The sequence below is a fragment of the Zerene cesonia genome, chromosome 1 (genome assembly GCF_012273895.1).
Source record: "Zerene cesonia ecotype Mississippi chromosome 1, Zerene_cesonia_1.1, whole genome shotgun sequence".
In the NCBI taxonomy this organism is placed as follows: domain Eukaryota; kingdom Metazoa; phylum Arthropoda; class Insecta; order Lepidoptera; family Pieridae; genus Zerene; species Zerene cesonia.
In genome coordinates, this window is record NC_052102.1 from 8,540,246 (window position 1) to 8,560,121 (window position 19,876).

The 19,876-nt window shown below is 31.8% G+C and overlaps 3 protein-coding genes across 3 annotated transcripts; 2 read left to right on the forward strand and 1 right to left on the reverse strand.

Annotated features, from left to right (window-relative positions):
* Positions 1-373: 373 nt before the first annotated feature.
* On the forward strand, positions 374-4,517 carry LOC119830587 (integrin beta-PS-like). The gene is made up of 8 exons (XM_038353659.1): positions 374-571; positions 681-1,084; positions 1,174-1,672; positions 1,755-2,083; positions 2,270-2,380; positions 2,728-2,932; positions 3,213-3,606; positions 4,117-4,517. Exons 1-8 carry the CDS (start codon positions 434-436, stop codon positions 4,332-4,334), a joined length of 2,298 nt encoding a protein of 765 aa, XP_038209587.1. The 5' UTR covers positions 374-433; the 3' UTR covers positions 4,335-4,517.
* On the reverse strand, positions 4,385-16,857 carry LOC119836493 (interaptin-like). Its single transcript, XM_038361893.1, has 21 exons — positions 16,500-16,857; positions 16,388-16,429; positions 16,275-16,307; positions 16,159-16,182; positions 16,057-16,080; positions 15,800-15,823; positions 15,504-15,555; positions 14,162-14,247; positions 13,965-14,084; positions 13,003-13,882; positions 12,758-12,928; positions 11,239-12,677; positions 11,034-11,162; positions 10,744-10,945; positions 9,063-10,030; positions 7,362-8,906; positions 7,021-7,284; positions 6,803-6,950; positions 6,384-6,519; positions 5,634-5,757; positions 4,385-5,339 (listed from the first exon to the last, which is right to left on the reverse strand). The coding sequence occupies exons 1-21, from the start codon at positions 16,845-16,847 to the stop codon at positions 5,202-5,204; spliced, it is 6,897 nt and encodes a 2,298-aa protein (XP_038217821.1). The 5' UTR covers positions 16,848-16,857; the 3' UTR covers positions 4,385-5,201.
* A 421-nt stretch (positions 16,858-17,278) lies between these two features.
* On the forward strand, positions 17,279-19,814 carry LOC119836585. Its single transcript, XM_038362002.1, has 6 exons — positions 17,279-17,511; positions 17,716-17,838; positions 18,199-18,969; positions 19,146-19,266; positions 19,446-19,615; positions 19,797-19,814. Exons 1-6 carry the CDS (start codon positions 17,290-17,292, stop codon positions 19,812-19,814), a joined length of 1,425 nt encoding a protein of 474 aa, XP_038217930.1. The 5' UTR covers positions 17,279-17,289.
* Positions 19,815-19,876: the final 62 nt, after the last annotated feature.

Consider the following 19,876-nt stretch of genomic DNA (forward strand, 5'->3'; position numbering starts at 1 on the left):
TGTTTTATTATTAATATAGACTTCATGGAATCAAAAAAATAAATTTAATGGAATTTATTCGAATAAATGTCTTCATAGAAGACAGATGATTTTATTTTATTATTTCTATTGTTTTTGGTGAATGTCTTGATACGTTTAATCAAATATCCTACTGATTCCAATTAAAAAAAATATTTTTGCGCTATATCCGTTTCTGTAATGAAGGTAAAGCTGCATAACATCCCGTTTCGAATAGAAGAGCAGTAATGAACAATGTCTTGCAAAAATATTTCTTTCATAAGCAATAAGATATGATTCAATAAAACAATACATATATAATAACGTCATAGTTTAAATTTAACGCACTTTATCCTTAAAGCAGATACATTTATTATACTGCACGCTAAAGTTGTAGGCAATAAAGAGTAATCATTAGGAACTACATTCTGAAACCATGAGGGTCATTATATTATTACTGATGTGCATATATTTAAATATAGGTGTGATTTTATGCGATTCGGAATGTAAAAACTTTAAAACATGTGGTGGGTGCATTGGCTATGCGTATGATACATGTGTTTGGTGTTCCGCTGTGAGTACAATATTTTTTATTTATATCGATAACTAGCTGTACCCTGTGGTTTTATAAACGGAGTATTTTTTTTTATTTGCATAATATCAAATCTGTTTTATTTATATAGGCAGAACATGAAGGTAGAAGATGCCAATCGAAAACGGAAGCTGATGAAAATAAGAAATGGTGTAAGGAACCTCTTTATGATCCACAAATAAGTATAAACGAAACGGAAAATCGTGATTTCAGTTCTGGAATAAACAACTCGGATGTCGTTCAATTTACACCGCAAAAACTGATTATCAAATCACGTCCAGGTGTTCCTATACCTATAAACATGTCTTATAAACCAGCAAAAGATTATCCTTTAGACGTTTATTATCTAATGGATTATTCCTTCACCATGAGGAATCATGCATCAACTCTTCGGGATCAGGGTCTTGAGATATATAAAGAACTCATAAGTTTGACTAACAATGTTCGATTAGGAATTGGCAGTTTTGTTGAAAAGCCAGCGATGCCATTTGCCGAGTATGTATCTAAGAGAATAACTTTTATTCGGATGTTTAATGTAGTTATTGAGTATAGTTTTCGTATTTATTTTAATTTAATGTTTGCAGTGTACGCAAGGGAATATCATATTCGTTTAAAAATCATTTATCTCTGTCCGAAAATACGGAATTATTCCGTGATGCCCTCAAAGATGGCCCAAATGGCACGAATTATGATGTACCGGAGGATAGTTTTGACGCCTTAATGCAGGTCATGGTTTGTCCTGAGCAGATAGGTTGGCGAAGGGGAGCGAGACGTATTATAGTTTTATGTTCCGACTCGACATACCATAGCGCGGGAGATGGAAAATTTGTTGGAGCCATACGACCACACGATATGAAATGCCACATGAATAATAAAGAAAAGGACATGTCCCTCGTTTATGATTACCCATCAGTTAGTCAAATCAATAAAATAGCGACAGAAACAAATACAAAAATTATATTCGCAATTGACTCTAGTGCTAAACGACACTATGAAGCTTTAGAGAAAAGTATACAAGGTTCGAAGTATGTACCCTTAAATGCGAACACTGATGTTGTTAACATGATTAAGAATGAATATTTGGTAAGTAGTCGAAATCTTATTAACACCTAAGTTTTATGAGTTGTTTATACACATGATATTTAATAATCATTTCAATCTTTAGGAGCTGGTTAGAACGTTAACTATTGACTCGAATCTACCATCGTTCATGGAATTAAAACTAGATCCAGACTGTTTTCAAAAGGATAATTGTCGAGTAAAACATGAACAACCTGTGAGCATTAAAGGTACATTGAAGATAAAGACGTGTCCCACTAAGGAAGACATGAAATACTTATTAAAAATCGGGCCAGTGTCGTTGGACGAAAAATTGGAAGTTGAAGTAGAAACGGAATGCCAGTGTGATTGTGAAAAGCACGGAGAACCAGACTCGTCAAAATGTAGCAATGCTGGTATTTACCAGTGCGGTATATGTTACTGTAAAGAAAAAAGGTAAGGCTCTTTTAAACACACATGAGTATTTATCGTATATACAAGAGTATTTATCGTATCTTTTTAAAAGTTAACCAATTATGTGAATAAGGTGTCGAAGAAATGCACGTATATATGACTACAAATGTTTACTTACATTATTATATAAGCATGTATTTGTGCATGCTAAAGTATTTTTGTTTTTAGATATGGCAGTACGTGTAGTTGCGTCGGTGCATCATCAGAAACAAACGATTTAGATCAGTGTAAGGCTAATATTACCGACTTAAATTTTTGCAGTGGCAATGGTGCTTGCAGGTATAACCTTCTTAATTAACATAATTTGAATAAATATACATTTTTTAATTATATGTTATATGTTATAATGTTGGCTTTATTGGTAAGAAATCTCTATCACTATAAATTATGGTTCGTTTAAAATTCGTATATTAAAACAACACTAATCAGATAATTTTCTGTAAAGATTGTAAGCAGTAAAGGTAATTTAATGAAAAAAAAAACTGCTTTGAAACTTAAATTAGTTTCGATTATACATGAACATTGATATGAGAAAATATGAGATTTATGAAGGAAATTACAAAAAATCGACGTCGAAAAGCTTTACACTAATTACAATTAAATAATTAAATCATTTATTAATATAGATGTGGGAAATGTGAATGTCAAGGAGGCTTCTCAGGCGATTATTGTGAATTTGATGACAATGCCTGCCCTCGACCTGGCAATTTGCTTTGTGCGAGCAATGGAAAATGCAGGTTTGGCCGCTGTGAATGTAATCCGCACTGGATTGGAGACGACTGTCAGTGCCCAGACAATAACCGAAGTTGTATAGCACCTATATCGAACGAGGCAAGTGGATTTTTTGTAGATTCTCAAAGACATATTGTAGAGTTAAACATTTTAACCGGCAACACATTTTTCCGGTTTTTCTTATTCAGAAAATACAAAACAATATATTTTATTCAACACATGTAAATGAGGAATTAACAAATAAAGATGGAGAAAACAAAAATGGAACGAAACATTTATGTCGTAAAACCTTATTGTAAAAAGTTTATGGTCATAGTTTGTTATACATATTATTGATTTTGTTTCGAGTTATTGTTAATTAACATGAGATTCTTTTTAGGTATGCTCTGGCAAAGGAACGTGTAAATGTGGAGTATGTATTTGTGAACAAAAGGAGGATACTAATGAAATATGTTCTGGACGCTTCTGCGACGACTGTGATGAACTAAAGCAAAAACGATGCAAGGAACTAGAAGACTACGCCTATTGCAATTATAACGTTAATAAAACTGAATGCGATGAAAGATATCATCAAACATCCACTGGTGTAACGTTAGTGAACAAAACTGAAATAGATGCGCTTGAACACCAACATAAAGCTAAATGGTGCCGAAAGACCTTGGATGACGACAGTGTCTTGATTTTCATTTATTATTATCCGCCATCGTCGACAAATACGTTGGAAATTATGATCCAAAAAGAATTAGAGTTGCCCATTAGGGCTAATGTTTGGGGTAAGATTTTTTTAAATGAACGTAAAAATAAAGTAGCAATCGCTAATTAGTGTGTAGGTTTAAAAATATATTAAAATGTCAACATTTATTCCTAAACTTGTTGGTGCTCGCTATTACAATGGCGTGAACTTTGGATGTGAACGTGACGTGGACGTGGGATTTCAATGAAATTAGGTTTAACTTAGATATTCACAGATTCATTTCTCTTGGGCATCCCAAGAGTACATTGAATCAACCATTATATCGCAAATTACTCTTAAGAAATCTCATTACATAGCGTATTTGGGGATTTTCCTTCAGGATTCGCTTTTGAACTTATTTGATCTCTCTCTGCTCTTTAGCCCCTTAGTGTCACGACTCCGACTCGAACTTGTCCGATTTTATTATTCCCACATTCCTATTACTTTTGACATTTTTTTTTTCATAGTTTACATTTTTTCAAATGGAACTCCATCTCGCTGACTGTATTAAAAAAGGAACATTGCTATCAAAACAATTGCTTCGTTTCAGTTACCGTTGTGAGTACAATAGCCGCAGTATTACTCATTGGTTTGCTAACATTACTGGTGTGGAAGTACTTGGCTGATCTCCACGACCAGAGAGAGTACCAGAAATTCGAGCGGGCGCTTGCCGCGGGTTGTGACGAAGACAACCCGCTGTACCAGTCCCCAGCAATGAACTTCACTAATCCTGCGTATGATCCAACATGCAATGGGGCGCGTTCGTGAATACACAACTATTTACGTTTGTCTAGTAAAATGCCATAAATGTGACAGGGTTTTTTATTCCATTCAAATCTGTAGTGTCGTTTCAAAGATATTAGCATACACATACGGACAGATGCGGCAAGCGACTTTGCTTTATATAATGTAGTGATATAACAAAACAGGAAAAAAGCTGTCTGTTTGCTGAAGACATTAGAAAAATATATTGATATTGTACGTACGTACAAATACAGTTTATAAAGATTTTTAGAAGTTATTTGCAATGTAATTGTTAATTCAGTGTACTATTTGGCCCCACTGCGGAATTTCGGGAAATAATTGTATCTATGATAAATATATTTCCTTTTATATCTAACTTAGATATATATATGCGTTCATATTGATTACATTTGTATGTTTTCAAATACACTGTAATGTTGCAGTAGAGTAATTAATATGGGTTTAAGAAAAAATCTGTTGTTTTTAATTTTGAGGCAAAGAAGAAAAACAATTAAGGTTTTATAATCTTTTTATAAAGAACTTTGATAATTTGCAATGTTTTACACAGATAAATATAAATAATAATAATACACATAAATAACGAAACTTTGTAAAACATTAAAAAAGCATTAATCAATTTTGAAAATAAATAGCATCCTACAAGCCATCGTTCAAAGAAATTTTAAATGATTTCTAATTTAATTTGACTTAACGATTAACCTTAGCAAATGGAATGTGGGTGCCAATACTGTCGAAACTTATAATTTTACAAACTCTGGTCAATATAGCCATACAAAAGTCACTTGTGTGCATGAATTTTTACAACAGACCCACGACAGCTAAAAACCACCAGTCTTTATAAAATTTATAATGTATAACTTGTTCTCTATGTCATTTCTTATGACCGCCTTTAGTTGGACGGTCTTGAGATTGCCTCAAACGGATCGGCTGCTCGTCGTGATAATGTTTTCTGTTCTTGCGTCCGTTTGAATCCAATTTCGCTGATACCGCCTGTAAAAATACGCAGTATTAAATCAATTTGAAGTGAGTTTTTCCATTTTTCCGTTTTTTCCAAGGTTTTTCGTTTTAATCAGTTTTTGAAACCTTGAATTTCTAGATTATGAAATAACTGCTATATTCTCTATCATATAATCTATTTCAGCATATTTATTAGGCGAAGTTATTTTTTTATATAGTCACGTATTTTAATGTATAGTAATTATTATGCAAAGGTTTTAGAAACCTACTTTAATATTAACTTGTGTTTAAAATAAATTTTCAAATTATGTCTCTGTATTCCTCTGTACTTATATAATAGCCTACCCGATTACTCTCCTGCTTTTGGCGTTTCGGGCGCAGCGTGCAGGCAGCGACGCCGAGTTGCAAGTCTCCAGCTGAAAGTCTTTCTTCTACATCCGTGTTGCACGATGTGGAATAACATTTACAACTACAATTAAAAATATTAAACATTAGGCCTTGTACTAGTTAAGCATTTGTTGAGCAACAGTTGATGAAGGTTGATGATGAGTTGCGAGCATGTTCCATGAAACTATATATCAATATAGATTGTCTTCATTAAATACTAACAGAATGGCCAAAAGAGGTTTGGATCTTTGCTCCATTCCTACCACTATGATTATTAACGATTGCAAACACGTTCACATAGGTCTAAAATTTTTGATAAACGGATGTTGACAATTGAAGACGACATGAGCTATCAACCAGCAACTCCTAAAAGAGATAGTCCAATGTGTAAACTATACGAACAGCAAACGAATTATGAATAAATTTTGTCTTATCAGTCTGCATCAGTAGTAAGAGGTTAGTCGACAAATAAGGTTTTTTAACATTCTCTTTTTCTTTATTGTCTCGAAGATCGCCGGCTTAAGGATAATACAGCGATAAAAGAAGACAAGTAATAATAAATACATTGATTTACTTAACCCACAAGGGTTTTGCAAGTTACACATACATACATAATAATTAAGACAGGAAACGTTATGGGATCTGGTGTCCAATGTGGATTCAACAAAACAAGTAATGAAAGTAGTTCAATATGCAGCTTATACATACACATCTTTTTCCGGAACTGGAAGATGCGACTGAGGGCTGCTTTCACGGGAGTCAGCTGGAGTATTCCTGCATACCGCTTCACGTACTTCTTGTAAACGCCGCCGTTCCTCAGCTACTTTACGGTCCAGCTCAGCTACTATTTTTGGTATTTAGAAAATAATTTTATAACATTTTATATTTAAAGTAAAGTAAAGTAGTATCACACTAGGTAGCACGCCATTTCTCGCATGCCACCGAGTAAAAAGTAGCCTATGTGCTAATCCATACTACATATCAGTTTCTATAACAAATTCAATACACAGAAACTTTCATGATAACAAAATTCGTAGAACATTATTGGATGTGCCTAATGCAAAAATGTTAAACAATTTTTACGTTGCTCAGACATTATTAGATGCTCAGATAAAAAATTAACCTACTATGTTTTTGAGTTTGTCGTTGTTTATTTATTAATTCGCTTTCCAACGAATCAATGCGTTTTTTAAGCACCTCTTCTTTACTTAACATAGTTTTCCATGTGCGACACACTTTTAAATGGAGGAAGGCTAGTTCTTGTGCATCCAAACCCTTAAAATAATAAGTTATTTAAAAAGACAAAACAGATAACAGCTCTTTTTGTAATAGATAAATAAATTACCTCTACATTCTTGTTAATTATTTTATTTGCTATATATTTAATATATGCATGTTCAGCCATACGACGTTGGTCCACGTCTACTTGTTCGAATATATTTCGAATAGTATCCGAAATATTGGAATCTAAAGTACAAGTACAAGGTCCATGAGATCGAGGTTTCGGCCTAACATTAAACGCTTCTATATTTGTTTTTGTTAACATCCTTGTTTCACTTCTTCTATGTTTTCGTTTCCTCATTTCTGGAGAAGACATTTTTATGGGTTCCTGAAATAACGAATTATTTATTTAGTTTAACGATATCTGATAATCATAATGGATTTGAAACTCCAATTTGAACATACCTCATTGCTGTCATTTGGATGTTGCTCGTGAAGTTTCAGTTTATATCTAGTATTCTCTTTTTCAAGTAATTCCACTTTGCGCATTGCTTCGATGCTCATGGATCTCAAGTTTTCAATTTCACTTTCGTGACTCTTTATAACGTCATTGAGAGTTTCTTCGTGTAAGCTTTGTATACTAACAACACCTTGATTGTGTTCGTTAATAATATTTTTTATGTTATTATCATACTGTGCTTTTACAGCTTCAATTTTCATTTTATAATGCTTTTCAATATTATCCAAAGTAGTTGTGAGTTCTTTTATTTTACTTTCATATTCTTGAATGTTATCTAACTTTGCCAATACACCTTGTTCTATTGAAAAACTGGATGGACCATTTTTGCTGGTTTTACTAACATCTTTTGAAGTAGCTCTATAGTCTGTAAATGATCTCAGCAAAGGACTAAGCGACCTTGATCCACTGCGCTCACTAATATAATCTTTTGCAAAGAATAAATTATCATCACTTTGACTCCTTCGCATACTATTGCTTTTAATTTTAAAATTGTTAACACCTTTCGGGACGGAATCTAGAATATATTTTAGGCCATAGTTTGATCCTTGTTTGTGATTTTTTTTGTTATTTTGATGCGTAGACACATTTGGCATCCTATGTTTTTCAGAATCCTGATATTTTTTAATATCGTCTTTATTTTGTTTATCAATAAGTGCACTTAACATAGATTTATCTTTTCCATGTGACGAAATTTGTTTTTTGTTTGCATTTTTATATTGCTTGAGTGATTCGGGCTTTATTAATTCATTGTTAATAATATGATTTATATCATCAATTTTATCTTCTGTTCGTATCTTGTTGTTTTCAGATAGATCTCGTAAATATTTAGCTTTTTTATGATCACTAGAATACGAATCATTTAAATCCATATCAGAATGTGTATATTTTTGTGAGGCATAAATAGCTAATGTATATGAATCTAAAGACAATGATTTTTTATCACTTTCAGAATTCGTTGCCTTTGATAGGCTATCTGTATAAACTCTTGGTAAACTGAGAGTAAGTTTAGGCTTAACACTGTCATCATCTTGATTACTATCAATTTCTGGGTTATATGTTGCCTGGTCGTTACTTGGATAGGAAGTCTTCGTATTTGCTTTAACATTCATCTTGTTTTCAATCGTTGCAGCCTCCACGACTAATTTGGACTGTATTTGATTAGGCCACGACTTTTTATCAAAGTCGGATTGATTTACATCGCTATCTTTATAAATAAGAAATAAACCATTATCTGTAGCTTGCCCTGAACTAGAAATTTTGTTTAACTTTTTGCCATCTTTGCGATTATTTTCATTTAGGAAAGTGTCATTTGTTAGTTTGAAAGTTGAACCCATATCTGGACTTTTACTACTCAATTCAGTATTATGAGTAAAAACAGAATGCGTGTTGTATATATCTATTATTTTATGACGTTGACGAATATCATTTATATTATCTTTCTTTTCTTCAGACATGATAGTATCAGATGTTTCAACTTCCGACATACTCCCCTTATTATTATCATCTTCGATATTAGTACATGATATAGAACATTGCTCTAATATTGTTGGACTCAATTTTTTGATTTTATAATTTAAATACACATGTTTAATAAAATCTAATGAAATGTATTCATCCTTTTTAATTAATTTATCAACTTGGATTACCTCATTTATAGGTTTTTCAACATCATCTCCAACAATATTAAAATTTTCATTATTTGTAGTAAAGCTATTACGTTCATCGTTTTTATTTGATGTATTGGAGTAAGTTTGACATGATATGTCTACTGTAGAAACAAATTTATCAGTTTGTATATCTATACATTTCATTGGTTTATTTTTGAGATCATCAATACATTTCCTAAGGTGAGTTATTTCTTTTGATTTTCTTTCCAAATTTTTTGCGACATTTTCTATTTCTTCTATTTTTTTGTTATTTTCTTCAGAAATAGATAAAGACTTTTCTTGTAATTCACTTATTTTTGAAAGTGAATTTTTATATAAATCTTGAAGGTTTAAAATTTCAGTTTCTAATTTTCTAATATAAATTTGTGATGATTCATTAATTTTTTCGAACATTAGTTTTTGGTTTAAAAGTTTGGCTTCTAAATTTTTTATAAGCTCTTGATCCTTAGCTATTTGTTCTTCCAATTTTGTTTCCAATATTGCTAATTGTTTCTCCATAACGAGTCTTTCCTTAATTGCTTCCTCTTTTTCGGCTGCTATCTTTTGTTTTTCGTTCTCAGCAATTTTTTTAGCTTCATCTGCTTTACTTAAAAGTATACGAGATGAATTCTGAACTGTTAGCAATGTCTGCTCAAGTGATGTACTTTTAGAGCTTCTTACCACCACACATTTACGAATTCGATTTAATGAATTTAAAATATCGTTAACGGTGCATATACCATTTGACAAATCGCTATCTCCTGCACATACTAATTCTAACTCTTTAATGTTTTGTAACATTACATCTCTTTCATCTTGTAAGTCTCTTATGTCATTCATGTATTTGTATTTTTCTTTATTCACCTCCTCAATTTGACTTTTTGTAATGGAAAGCTGATTTTCTAAGAGAGAATATTCTTGTTTCAGTTTAGTTAAATCCATTTTCATATTATGAGTTGCCTTAGAATCTATAAAAGAAAAATACCAAAACTATATATATGTAAAATGGAAGCCAATTAATCTTCGGTGGGAACTTCGCTGGAAAATATATTGTGATCCAAATGAGCGCCATGTTCTGGTGTACCGAAAAATACTTTAGAGAACAAAATTACCCGTAAATTAGCATGCAACATATTTCTTATTTTATCGTTATTAGCTGCAACAATGTCTGCTGGAAAATTGACATTTAAAATTGAATATTGAATAATTAACATGCACTAAAAAGGTTTTACTTTGCTAGTTTTTATAAATTAATTAATCTCTTCTTTGACTTATTCGTCTTGTAATTAGATAAGAATTAGTTATGTCAAATCCTTTTGATCTAAATTTAAGTCAATCAGTGGAAAATTAACGATCTTTAGTTCTTCATATCTTTGTAATTTGAGCTACGTTAATGAAATTTAGGGTTTTAATTGTTTTGTGGATTCTATATATAGGTAATTTGGTGTTTATTTTTGTTTAATATGTTTTGAGTCATTTAGGGGTCAAGAGACAACGAAGTGGTGTATATATATATAACACACATTACAACCATGCTCTAAAAACAAAGAATTTCGAAATTCAGAAATGAATTATCTATATTTGTTTTAAAAGAAATTGTTTTGAGAAGAAGTTGTTGGATACCAATTTTTCTAGAGATAACGGAAATTCAATTTTTCAAACGAAAAAAAATTTTACTTACGATGTGCGTCTAAAATTTTTAATGATTCATCTATTTTCTTATGACTACTGTCCAGTATTTGTTCACTGGATTCCACTGCAACTGCTATATTGTTATTAAGATGCCTTACTTCTTCTTCTAGTTCATTAACATAATTTTGTAGCGTAGCTATTTTACTATCACGCATAGATATATCTTCTCGGAGTTCTGATATTATTATATCCTAGGTAAATAAAACCAATATTAAAATAGTTATGATTAAAATGAATTCAGAGAAAAGTCACAAAATCATCCCGTAGTCTGTTATTTACCGATTCATCTAATCTATCAGTTAAATCCCTTATATTTTTTTGTTGCAATATTTTCTCTTTCTTCATCGCTTCTATTTCCTCTTTCACGTTATTTAAATAATTTTTGGGTGAATTTGATTGTTCTTTTAACTATAAACATATTAAAATATGTTAGATGTATAAACATTTAAAATTAATATTATCTTATATTTAATCAAGTTTTTACCGCACTACGAGCATCAATAAGTGCGTTTTCTAGATCTTCTGAATGCACTAATAATTCCTTCTTCTGATTATGTAATATTTTATTCTCTGCATTGATTTCTTGTAATTGCTTTTTTTGTGCCTCAATCTCCATTTCAAGTCTTTGTTTTTCCTGATTGACAGTATCATAAGCATGTTTTAAATTATCGAGATCGGTCTCCACTTTCCTTAACAATACAGCGCTTTCCTTCTTCACGAGCATCAAATTGTTTTGGATATTTCGATTTTCGTCCTTTAGGTCTGATTTTTTAACTTGCAATTGCTCTATTTTATCAAATAAATGTCTGTTTTCTTCTATTTTAAGTTCAAAGTTATTGTATAAATTATTCATTTCTTCTGTTTTTGCGTCAAACATATCTTGTAAACGTTCTCTTTCTGTATTGAGATTTCTATATTCTGATTCTAATTCTATAAGCTTAGCTTCAAGACCTTGAATACGTAAATTTTCTAAGAGTAATTTTTCATTCTCATTTTTGCAACAGTTCAAAAGATTTGTTAAATTTTGTAGTTCCTTTTCTTTACTTTGAAGCTCATTTTTTAAGACGTTTCGTTCATTTCCCAATTTTTGGTATAACGCATTGAGTTTCAGAAATTCATCTTTTATGTTTTCATTCTTATTTAGTCGTTCTAATAAGTCATTACTTTCTTTTTTTGTCAACAGAAAAGAATTAATTAAGTCGTCGAGTTCCCGTTTTTTGTAACTTAGTTCATTTTGAAGTGTATTATTATCTTTTAAGAGATTTTCATGGGAATGTTTTAGATCTTTTAATTTTTGACGTAGTTCTTCAATATCTTCTACTTTTTTTGCCAATATTTTACTCTCTTTCCTAGATACGTCAAGAGATTCTTTGTTCCGAATATTTTCATCCAGTAAAGAATGTAGACTATGAATGCTTATTTCGTGTAATTTTTTTATTTCATTTAATAGAACAGACTTATTACTATGTACACTGAAACCATCTTCATCATAAATATCACTTCCCTTGTCTTTAGGTAAGCCATCTGGTTTTAATTGCGTAGGTTCATTCTTTTGAAGATAGTTTCTAAATGCTGCTAAGACTTCATAACTCTCACGTTGTGCAGATTTAAGGGAATCGATAGCAGTTTCATTTTCATAATTAATTAAGGCTAACTTTTTGTTGTGATTTTCTTCATTACTATTTAATTGTTGTAAAAGCTCTAAATTTTCATTGCTTTTACTCTCTACAATGTTTGTTAAATTATTGATTTCTTGTGATTTTGACTCAACTATTTCCTTCAAATTTTCGACATTAGATTTTTTATTTTCTATTTCTTGTACTAACATTTTGTTTTGATCACGAAGGTGTTGTATTTGTTTTTGGTAATCTCTTGTATATTCTTCTAGGCATATATTAGTTTGAAGAAGTTTTTCTGATTTATCTAGTGAAATTAAAAATTTACATACAAGTATTCTGTTAATGCTTAATTATTAAATGTTTACTTTTACCTACATTACTAACCCTTTATATTTTCTAGTTCCATTTTTAATTCATTTATTAATTCGAGTTTTGTTTGGAAATCTTCCTGTAGCAACTGTTTTTCTTCTTCATTGCATAGTAGTGCCTGACTTAAATTTCTTATTTGTTCCTTTTGCGATTCAATTTCATTTAATAGTTCAACCGATCTCGCTGCTTCTTCTGATTGCATCTAAAATACAATAATTCAAAATCATGTAAAATGAAAAATAAAGGATTGGTTTACAAACAAAATCCAATACTTGCTTCTTCGTGCCCTTGTTCAAGAAATTTGTCTATTTGCCGAGATAAAGATTTAATTTGTTGATCTTGACACATTATATTACATTCGTATTCCTTTAATTTACACATTAAAGAGTTTTTTTCCGTTTCAAATGCCAAATTTAATTCCTGCAATTTCTTTTCCAAAGCGACATTTTCACTTTGTAAGTGTGTAATGTTGTTGCGTTTAATTTTATTTATTTCCGTTTCTGCTTTTAGTTTCGTTTCTAAATTCGTAGTTTCTTCGGATAAAACATAATATGATTCTTTTAATGTGTCTAAATCTTCTGACCGTTTTCGATAGTGCTCTTTTTCAGCCCAAAGCAGTTTGTATTCTCTCAAGCGATTTTGCATGCACTCACATTCTTTTTCTAGATCATTATATTTTTGGCATCGTAAAAACAAACAATCTTTTTCGTGTTTTAAATTGTCGTAACAAGTTAATAATTCATCATAATTTGCTTGTAAATTCTTTAATCTATTTAGACTCTCCGTGTCTATACTGCAGCTATCAAATCCGTAATTTTCATCACGTTGCTCATTTTTAGCTAATATACTGTCTTTACTTAAAATCTCTTTCATTTCTTCATTATCTATGATATCAGCTACTAACTGGGCTCTTCTATCATCTAAGTGATTTTTGTTCGGCTCAGTAGAAGCAATAGCCAAGGCAGGTTCGACATGGGCAATTATTTCAGCACGGTAACAGGAACAATCGTGTGTTGAGGTATGTTCGCTAAATTCTTGGGAGCACGGAGCAATCAAAGCAAGACAAAATTTTTCCAAAACTTTCATTTTATAAAGAATTTTTCCTTTTATATCAATACAACGGGTATCTTTTCCAGCAGTCTTCAATAAGAATAGAAGGATTAATGACAGATGCTTAACGAGTGCATTATCTAAGTGTGTACTAATAAAAAATAATTATTACCAACAAGTTTAAGTATTGCTTATACTTTCCATTTTGGCAAAGCGTTCCAAATATTTTCTCCAAGGCAGTGTATATATGAGCATATATGCAGTACGGTTCACACACATCGTTTTCCATTACCTTTAAAATACAATTTGTTACATATTTAAATTCAAATATTTAATTAATGACACTCGTATTTCTTTAACAGAACTCACTGCAATTTTATTTTGCATAGCATTTAATTTAGCATCTTTCCTGATTATTGTATCTTGCATGTCGTCTAATCTCGTATCATATGCAGCTGTAATAGAAATATGCCTATTTAAATCTTATTATTTTTATCTAAATATTTTTTTAACATAATCAGCGTAAAATATAATTTTTTTTTTTATGTCATAGCGGGCAGCTGAGCTGGTGGTTCGACTAATGGTAAGCGATCACCACCGCCCATAAACATTCGCAAAGGTAGTACCTCTGTGAATGCGCTGCCCGCTTTTATGGGGTAAGGGAAAAGGAAAGGATTAACGACTGGAAAGAAGGAATGGACCAGGACGGGTGAGGAAAAGGAAACGGGCCTCCGGCTCCGGCCCCACTCACCGTACGAAACACAGTGGCATGCCACTATTTCACGCCGGTTTTCTGTGGGGGTGTGGTACTTCCCCGGTGCTAGCTGGCCCAATTCGTGCCGAAGCGTGCTCGACTCCCACAATAGAAATTTTATTGTATTTGTAGTTTAATATTATTAATCGACTTCAAAAAAGAAAGAGATTCTCCATTCGACCGTATTTTTTTTTATGTTAACTCATAACTTACGGCTCGGACCTCTTAACTTACGGCTTTCGATGTGGTCTCTTTTAAATTTTGTCCAGTTCTAACTACTTGAAGGTGCCCTAGTTTTTTAGTTATAATAGTCATACAAAAGTGTGATGCACATTGCAAGGGCGGTTATGCATAGTGCCTTTATTTTTATTCGATGTATGACCCAACTCCTTAGCTTTTTTTTATGCCACCATCAGCAATGGAGCTGGTGGGTCGCCTGATGATAAGCGCCACCACCCATAAACATTTGGAGAGGCGTAAGATCGTTTGCAGACCATACGCCTCTACAAATGGATTGCCGACTTCGAATTGGAAAGGGATTGAGAAAGGATTGACGAGAGGAGTAAAGGAAAGGAATGGAAAGTGTAAGGAAAAGGATATGGGCCTCCGGCTCCCCCACTCACCGAACGAAATACAGTATGCTATTTCACGCCGGTTTTCTGTGGGGGTGTGGTACTTCCCCGGTGCGAGCTGGCCAACAATAACAATACTTGTTTAAAAAAGCGATAATTCCTCATTAACATGTATAAGTGATATTTCTCTTACATGTACTTGCATCGCGAGGACTTGATAATATCGTTCCTTCTCCAACTTGATTGCTTTTTGATTCCTGTTTCGTTGATCGGGATTTTATCAGCGTCCACTATAAAATTATGTAATAAATAACTTTTATTTTTAAATTTAACATTTATAATTGGACGCATCGGGAATTTATTTTCATATTTAACTTTGGCAAACTAAGCAGCAAGTGGATATTTTTACTTACATCTTCGCCTCTTGATCTTTCAGTCTGAAAAATAAACAGTGTTAATAAATTAAACATAATATGTTTCAAATAAAAAAAAAGACAAAGATACCCATAACATTAGAAATATACCTCGTCCCCTTTTGATTTTCCAGTCTGGAAAAAAACATTGTTTTATTTAGTTTTTTATGAAATACATATGTAAAGACAAAAAATATTGGTCGATTTAAATGGTTGTTATAATGGTAGCTCTGGTTTAGAAAATCAAAATAAATTAACGAACAATTACCTCGTATCCTTTAGATTTTCCAGTCTGAAATGTGAATTTTAATTCTTACAATAATATTACGCATACGACTACTTAAGGGAAAACATCACATTTAGTTATATATTGTTAATTAGGATATCCAGAGATGTTCAATACAATACCTCATCTCCGATCGATCTTGTGATCTAAAAAAGAGGAACATACTCATGAAAAATTTGTAAATATCGTAATAGATATAGGTACATACTGTATACATATTCATGCAAACAATAACTTACATCGTCACCCCTCGATTTACCGGTCTGGAATAATAATAAACGTATAAAAAAGTTATACGTTAATACACAAATTTTCTATGACTAAAATTAAAAGAACTTTACCTCAAATGCTTCTGAATCAATACCCTGAAACAAGAACGTAAAGTTAATACGAGAAATCGGAATAAAAAACAAAAAAAAGAATATAATACTAAAATACGTGTTCCACAATGATTTACCTCAGTAAAACCAGACAAGTCCAGATCCAAGCACTGTAATAAATCAAAGTCAAATTATTAATATAATCATCACACTTATTGCATCAGTATACGAGTATTAAATTAAATCTTACCATTTCGTCAAGCTCTTTATTCGCAGCCCTTATTGCAGCATGCTAAATAAAGAATTAATCATTAAACTAATATTCATTTAAATTAAATTATTTTGGCCGTAACGATACTCACAGCATTTGCTATCTCACATTTCTGATCGCATGTCAGCTCTAGCTGGTCGTAGGCAGCAATCATTTGCTCAAATTCACCAATCTTACGTTTGAGGCGACTAATTTCGGCATTCTTTGCCCCCATTAAAGTGTTTACGATTACATCAGTCGGTACATACTTCGGTCTACAGGTTTCATTGTTCCTCTTTATAATTTCTACCAGATGTTCGGTTTTATCAGAACAAAAATGGGACCATGCTCTTGCGTCAGTGCACGATGCATACGCCTTGATCTTGCCTTCATTCCTCGATGGTAAATCGTATAAATCATATTCATTAAATACTCTTTCTCTTTTTGTTATGAACGACATCGCCAATAGTCAACTTACAATTATATAGATTTCAAAACAAACTACTATTTATTAAATTTACTTTTCGTCACCATCCATTTTATTCATTACAATGCGAGGACAAATCTGTTTTCACAACAGTTTACAATCTTATAAATCTTACTGTAAAATGTAAATATCGAAAAATAGCAAATATTTTGGACTGTCATTGAAAAATCGAGACGTAACAGTGAATTAAAATAGAATGTCATTTTTGAATAAACAAGAATTTATTTTATAAAATAGGTGAGTATGAACATACTCAGACATAATATACTATTATACATATTCCGAACTCCTTTTGGACCGATCCTTGCTCCGCTGACATAATGTGTCAATTGGATTTTTACGCTTGTTAACTCGAAATTTTGCGTAACCATTGCTTACAAAAGATGTAGATAGATTCAGGTCCATATTATATTCAATGAACTGTTCACACCGTCAAAAACTTCGCTTGTTGTCAAGAAACGAAGGAAAGATTAAATCTTATGAATCTTGTGTCGACCTTAGAGCATGGAGTCATGATTTGCAGACACGAAACTGTTACCTTAGGGATTGGATGAAAAGCGATATGCCAATTTGTGTTATACCCATTAGTACTGTGTCCAGCTTTTTAAGAAATATGACTTGGAGAAATCGAGCGAAGGTGAAACTAAATTGATAAATGTGCTATATTGCTGATTTTTTAATTTTTATTTTAGAAGTTGTGTACTCGTACATCCGACATCACGATTATTTTCTTTACTTTAGTATTATAATTCTGTGCTTGAGTGTTATTTAAATCTGTGATATAATTAAATTGACATATGATTATGCTCCCAAAACCATATTATTATTATGTACATTACAGGTAGCTCCACGTTGCCATCCCAATTGTAAATCGAAAGTCATTCTTGAGAGCATTTGCGAATCTACTCATGCTATTAAAGAGTGCCTGAAGAATGAAGAAACATTCGAAAAGTACTTTCAAGACGTAAGTTTGTTGCACTTTCTGTATCAAGAATGAGTGAATGACTGCTTTTTTATATCTCGTCGTCTTTTTACTATATTTGTACTATTTATCTTACATATCAATTTTTCGTGTCACAAAGTAAGTTACCTTACTCCTCCGAAACGGGTGAACCGATTCAAATAAAATTTTGTGTGCATATAGAGTAAGTCTAAGAATCAGCCAACATCTATTTTTTATAACCCTAAATGAAAAGAATAACACAGTACGACGTTTGCCGGGTCACCTAGTATTACTATAATTTTTAATATATTTAGATAAATATACCTTATTTATTATTTTACAAATTAATTACTTTTTTCAACTAATTGTTTATCGTATTAGGAAGAATTCGAAACAAGCACTTGGCCCTGTGAGAAATGTTTGGAAGCATTTAAGAATATCAAAATGTTTTGGAGAATAATTCTGGATAAAATCTTTCGTATAAACATTCCAACTGAAGACGAGTGTAAGAGTGCTTATTGTAGTAATGTTCAAAATATAGCTAAAAGTTTCCAAGATGAAATAGTCGAACAAGCTATTTATGTAAGAAATTCAATGCCGGCCAGAAACAATCATTTTAAAAAAGACGATACAAAATCGCATGGTAGAATAGATAAACCGATAAGTTCCATACGATTTAAAATATATAACAATGATATTGAAATTCTCACACCGATGGAGAGTAAACCAAATATTATTATAAAAGAAGACAAATGTATAGCAACAGGAGGAAGTTACATCGTATTAAATAGAAAGTCATGCAAGAAGGTTAACCAAAGCATATCAATGAGTATAAAAACAGTTGACTGTGGTGAAACATGTGATATTGAAAATAGCGATCTGATTGCGTATAAAAATAATGTTGATTATTTGCAAAAAAGATTGGAAATGCAGAATATCGAATTGAGTAGGCTGACTAAAGAAAATGTATCAATGAGGTTGGAATTGCAGCAAATTTATCGAACACACAATTGGGATAAGTCATATAATACACGGCCGGCTTTGCAAAACCCCATTGAAGATATTCCGGAACCCTTTGAGAGTTGTGACGAGAGTATACCTATGAGTACTGATTCAGAGATGATTATTACTTTAAAGAATTGTAAAAACCAGGTACTGCGTCATGTTTCCATTAAGCGAATAATATAATTTATATTTATGATTGATTTCATTGTTTATAAAGCATATTTCATAGCTAAGCAGCGTTTTTTTGAGATGGATAAACCGGAAAAAATTAACGTTTCTAGTTCTATGCATAATTAAGTTCTAACCACACAATTCTTTTTTAGAATTATGAAAACATATCACTTTTACAAGTGATACATAAATCAAATGAGCATTCGGTAAAAAAATCTCTTACAGAGCAATACGGTAATAAGCAAGAAGACCCAATCGAACTCCTGAATAAAGGTATTTTATATTTATGTTAAAAAAGACTAGTATTAAACAGATAGAAAAAAATACGACCCACGTTGATAATAATTGAACATAGTCCATGCTTGATCTCATCTCATTTATAGTAAAACCATTGTACACTTCACCAATGCGCTGTTACCAGTGTTATTCATTGGTAACATTTTATTTTTTAGTACAAGAAACGTTCGGATCTATCGTGAAACGGGAAATTTCAATAGTGAACGAAAGACCAGAAAAGAAGAAGACATCCCTTATCAATGCTACTTACTTCAATGTAACGTCGAGTAAGTCAGCACCATCCCGTACGACTATGTCATTGCATTCAGTATCCTCGTCAGTTTTTGTAAGTTTTTAAATAGTTGTATTTATTCTTATTAAATAGGATCAAGCAATAATTACTTTATATAAAAAAGTACATCATTCGTTTTATAAGGAAGGATTGTGTTACATCTTCAATAAGTATAACTCATGCAAGATTGGGCAATTGAACATTTGCTTTATATTTTTATGCGTTTTTATTGCAGGTATCAACCACTGAATAAATGCAAACAGAAAATTTGTGTCCGTTAAGTATTTGTTTAATAAATGATGTCCCTTATAAATT